The sequence below is a fragment of the Mesitornis unicolor genome, unplaced genomic scaffold, assembly GCF_000695765.1.
Source record: "Mesitornis unicolor isolate BGI_N332 unplaced genomic scaffold, ASM69576v1 scaffold24103, whole genome shotgun sequence".
Lineage (NCBI taxonomy): Eukaryota > Metazoa > Chordata > Aves > Mesitornithiformes > Mesitornithidae > Mesitornis > Mesitornis unicolor.
The window spans coordinates 54,276-59,381 of record NW_010177022.1 but is presented as its reverse complement, the minus strand read 5'-3'; the positions used below and the strand labels follow the sequence as shown (position 1 = coordinate 59,381).

Sequence of the window (5,106 nt, the reverse complement as noted above, 5' to 3'; positions counted from 1 at the left end):
TCTTTCCCTAGAGCCTTGCAGTTGTGAGCGATGGGCTGTTGCCGTAACACCCAGTGTCAAATGCAATGGAGAAGTACCTTGCGCTTCCACCTGGATCAGTCCTTCTCCGAGAATTCCTTCACATCTAATAGGTAGCTGAAAGTTGCAGGTCAAGACTCCACAACAATTACCCTTCAGGAATACTAATTATTATTTGTATTGCAGTAGTGCTAAAGAAACTGGCACCATGTTGTATTTGACATTGACTTACCTACAGAGGTAGTCCTTGTGCTAAGTCATTAAAGACATATGTAGAGGACCCAGACGAGTGTCATTTAAACTTTTTACAGCTGGGGAGTCAAGGCATAAAGGAATTAAAAGCATTCATGCACTTCCCAGTGCTCACATGGTAGTGGTTAACTGCTCAGACCAGCTCGTCAGTATTCTCTTGCTTCTTCAAATGCCTCTTGCAGGCATCTGACAGCATACTTTACCCCTGACGTAACCACTCTGGCTCTTTGTTGTATTTTCTCAGGTTCATGCACCTATGTTTGCCACATACTGGTTCTGGGGTCTCCCCTGTTCTTTATTTTTCTGGTGCATTTCTCATCTTGATTCTTCATCCAGCTCACGTATGCAACACTGCATGGGAGCCTTGTGGATTCCTCTCTCTGCCTAAGGCCTTCCTTCCCTTAAGTGTCAGTCTGCCTCACTTTTACCCAGCATATACTGATATCTCGGGTGAGGAATCCCATTTTTAGCACAGTGCAGTGGCTAAAGGATTATTGCACTGTACCATTTTTCACCTTCTAATCTTTCAGCATTTACCCACTCCGTGCTTGATATAAGAGAGAGAAAAATTAGTTAATGCAGCTCCTCTGCATACCAAATGAGAGTGACACTTAGGATCCACCTCTTGGCAGTGCGTAACATGGCTCATCTCGCGTAACTCCCTACCTCCCTATGCAAGTCAGAAGTAGGAAGAGCTCCTTTATTCTTCTCTGATAGCGCCTGAGCAGGACACAGCCAGGCTGCCTTTTCTGTCATGACTTCGGAGAGAGACAGGCAACTAGGCAGCTTAACTGTCTTTAATAAGGAGGATTTTGAAGAAGACTGGATTAAAGTGGCCAGCGGAGGCTTTGGGCATGTGTACCAAGTCAAGCACAAGAAGTGGAGAACAGTTTATGCAGTGAAATGCTCTCCGTCCCTGCTGCAGGACTCCAGCGTGGAGAGGTAACTGTGCTGTCTCTTCTAGCTCAGCAGTTCAAACTGTTAATTTGAGCTATCTAGGGTGATTTGGTGCTAAAACTCTGAAGGAAATGGCTTCTTCTCCCTGGAAAGTCAAGTTTTTGGCACCCAGAGGGAGTAGAAAAAACAGGAGTGATCTGGAGTTCTGCTCTCTCTTTTTAGTGTGTATATGCATGTGCAAGGGGGAGAGGAACTCTCATTCAGAACAATTAGCTTTGAAATCTTGGAGGCTGAAGTAGACATCCTGATACTGAACATGGGCAAGGGGATAAATTACCTGGTGGTTACTTATTTGTAGCTTTCACTGGATGTAGGTGCTAATGGCTATCTATTAACTAAATTAGTCATTAAAATCACCAGGTTTAAAGCTGAGGGAAAGGGAATTTCGCTGTTTTTGCTAGGCTTGCAAAGCTCTCTGCTCCTTCACTTGCCTCGCTCTCCAGACGTGCTGTTTTCTCCTGATGGTGCACCTGCACCTTCAGTTTACTTTTTGTTCTGTCTCTCACCTGCAGAGACTCCTCTGCTGACTGCCTTGGGCCTGGAGAAAGAACAAAGCTGGGTAATCGCAACCACTGTTGATAATGCATACAATATAGGCAGTCCAGATTAAAAAACTGACTCAATGAGGTTAATTATTCTAAAATTCCATTCTGTTCAAGTTGGAAAGATTCTGCCTGATCAAAAATCGCACGCTTCTCTGACTTTTCTTGTCATGTTACCGACAGCAATTGAGATGGTTCCATTTGAAGCAGAAATTGCAGTAGTCAGTCCTTTTCTCCACACCCATCATTTTCCTGGGTGGGGGAAGAATTGATTTGCAGCCCTCTATGCTGCAAGTTGCAACTGTCTTCCTGTGTTAAGCCTTCCTTCCATAGGGGGAAGACATTACCTGAGATTCCTCAGTACAGAGGTACATTTTACTATGGGGAGCCTGGTAGAGGAAGTCTGGCAGAAGGATTTGCATAGCTAACTATATTTAGAACAGTTAGTGGCCCAGCACAATGTTGTAGCAAGCTCAGATTCATTCCCAGGGTGTGCTTTTTAAAGGCAGCTTTGGCACCTTATTGCTTGGGCACCCCAACTAGTTTGGCAGGTTGGAAAATGTAAAGATTTAGTGAAACAGGCCTGCCAAAACTGGCAGCAATGAGCAGACCTGTCTAGACTCCCCTGGGGACAAGATTCACCATGCTCATGGACAGAAAGCTGCAGGCAGAGGCACAGGTCTGGGTATGGCCAAGGCACTGCCTCTGGCTGTGCAAGTCTCAGCAGGTTGCTGGTTACTGAGGTGGAAGTTTTGATCTCTTTCTCTAGCAGCCTGGTGGTGGTCTGCAAGAGACCGTGATGTGGTTGCATTATCACCAATTCAAGGGGCAAGTTGGAATTAATCTTTATGGGGGTAGGCAGGACTGCTTGGAAAGGCTGGATAGCACTACGCTGATATACAGTAAGTTAGTTTGTGAATTGACTGATGGGGTTTCTTGGTTCCATTTTTTTCTCCCCCAGGACCAGTATGAACTGTCTAATGGAAGAGGCAACCAAGATGGAGAAAATAAAATTCCAGCACATTGTCACTATCTACGGGGTCTGCAACAGCCCTCTAGGGATAGTGATGGAATATATGGCGAGAGGGTCCTTGGAGAAAATTCTTCCCACTCACAAGATGTCATGGCAGCTCAAATTCCGGGTTATCCATGAGATGGCCTTGGCTATGAATTTCCTGCATAGCATGACACCTCCTTTGCTGCACTTAGATCTAAAACCAGGGAACATTCTTCTAGATGGGAATATGCATGTCAAGGTATGACCTTAATGTTGTGCTTCTACAGACAGGTTATTTCTCAAATGAGAGAAAGGTTATTGTTGCCCAGTGAGTCCAGAATCCTAGTAAGTTAGGTTCTTCAGGAACACTCAAGGAAAGATTAACCAGTAAGGCTTGTAAGAAGCAGCTGGTAAGCAAATTACATGGTATTCTCAAGATCATGCAGGCAATCTGTGCCAGAACTGTGAACCTAAGGCTCCAATTTAGGAAATGCTGATCTGCTGGACTCAGTGGAAAGCACCGACTACAGTATTATCAGGGTTTTATCAAATTTCAGCTGCTAGGAACGTCCTCATATCTGGTCATGAAGGATGGAGGTATCCCCCAGCTAATACAAGGAGGGGTGAGATGGTGAGCATTACGGGGGAGGGTCTCATTTTTTCTGCTTTGCAGATCTCGGACTTTGGCCTATCAAAATGGATGGAGCAGTCTAGCCGAATGCAATACATTGAGAGCTCTGCTTTGAGAGGCACCTTGAGCTACATCCCCCCAGAAATGTTTCTCCAGAACAGCAAGCCGCCAGGAATCAAATATGATGTGTACAGGTAAGGGCTGCCTTTCTGTAGCAGTCACTGCTATAGCTTTATTTTGATTTTAAAACAACTATAGTATTGCTTGCCTACTTCGGTATAGAGCTTCTTTTTAGTCAGTAACAAGTAGATAAAAGATTTAAACTTTACTTTTATCCTTTTGGCCAAAGTGCTTTGCAGCCCACTTACACAAGCTACATATACAAGTTCTGGAAATTCATCAACTCCTTAGCCTCTACACTACGCAGTAACCAAAGATAAGAAGCAAAGGAGGGTTTGAATGGCCACATGAACTTATAGTAGCAAAGTGCACTAAAACCCGATGTGAATAAAGTAAAAAAAAGGCAGTGAGAGCCTGGCTTGCACAGGAAATGCTCTAAGTCACTCATTCACTACACCAACCCTTTCACTGACGCATCAGAGATGCATGTGATGATTTATAAGACCTTGTCTTTCTGGTGTGGAGGATGAAATCCTTCCATCCTGAAGAACTGCTTTCCTGATTTTCCCATTTCTCAGGAGGAGGAAAGCAGTAAGTGAAATTTATGTTTGTGTACGTGTGGGAACGATTGCTTATGATCTCTCATTGCCTGCAGTTTTGGAATTGTCATCTGGGAGGTACTTATGCAGAAGAAACCTTATGCAGGTAAATGTGAACACTTCCTACACACTCTGCACTTATTAAATGTTTGTTACAGCCACCTTCCCAGAGAAAAAGCCCAGTGCATGCTGCTCTTTTTCAGGAGCCAACATGATGGCCATTATAGTCAAGGTTGCAGCAGGAAAGAGGCCCTGCCTGGAACACATCAGTGACGACTGGCCAGGGGAATGCCAGCAGATGGTTGACTTGATGAAGAGGTGCTGGGACCAAGACCCCAAGCAAAGGCCAAGCTTTACAGGTGTAGTAGCTGACTGTGATATAGATTAGCCAAGGCTCAGCTGCGTGGATTAATAAGTCAGGGATAACCCTGCTAATAACCCTTTGCCAGTTAAATCGCCTGTTGCCTTGGAAATGCTTGGTACCCATTTGCTGTTAACACATCCTCTTTCTTCCTCTTTCCTCTCCCCATGTGGAGGATACTTCCACAACCCTGAGTACTGCCTGGGTTCTGAACATCTGGGTAGTCTGCACAGCTAACGGTCTTTTTGCCCTGGTAGATATCCCTGTGGAAACAGATATGTTGCTGTCACTGATACAGAGCCTTGTAGTAGATCCAGAGAACGAGCGCCTTGTTAGGAAGATGTCCCACAAGCCGGCCATCTCTGGGAATCAGCAGGTGAGGAAGGCTTCCCAGTACCTCTCAGGAAATTCCACTGAGTCCTTTCTCTGTTCTTACCAGTTCTGGAAAATGTGTTTCCTTTCTCATCCGTGTTTACTGTCAGACAACAGGGGCACCTCAGCAACCTCTGTGCAGTGTGTTTGTGTGGGTTGCACATTTATAGTTCATTTATGGGGATAGGCTTTTCCTGGTTGAGTAGTCAGCAAGAAACAAGATGCCTGAGTTTAGAGGATTGAGGAGGCGGGGGTGT

At 45.0% G+C, this 5,106-nt stretch overlaps 1 protein-coding gene across 1 annotated transcript in view; it reads left to right on the top strand.

The window, feature by feature from the left end:
* The first annotated feature begins 1,024 nt into the window (after positions 1-1,024).
* Positions 1,025-5,106, top strand: part of ANKK1 (ankyrin repeat and kinase domain containing 1) — a 6,213-nt gene continuing 2,131 nt past the window's right edge. The window contains exons 1-6 of the mRNA XM_010181932.1: positions 1,025-1,212; positions 2,731-3,025; positions 3,440-3,591; positions 4,173-4,222; positions 4,320-4,475; positions 4,735-4,853. Of these exons, the coding sequence (XP_010180234.1) occupies positions 1,025-1,212; positions 2,731-3,025; positions 3,440-3,591; positions 4,173-4,222; positions 4,320-4,475; positions 4,735-4,853 (960 nt within the window). The remainder of the gene's footprint in view (positions 1,213-2,730; positions 3,026-3,439; positions 3,592-4,172; positions 4,223-4,319; positions 4,476-4,734; positions 4,854-5,106) is intronic.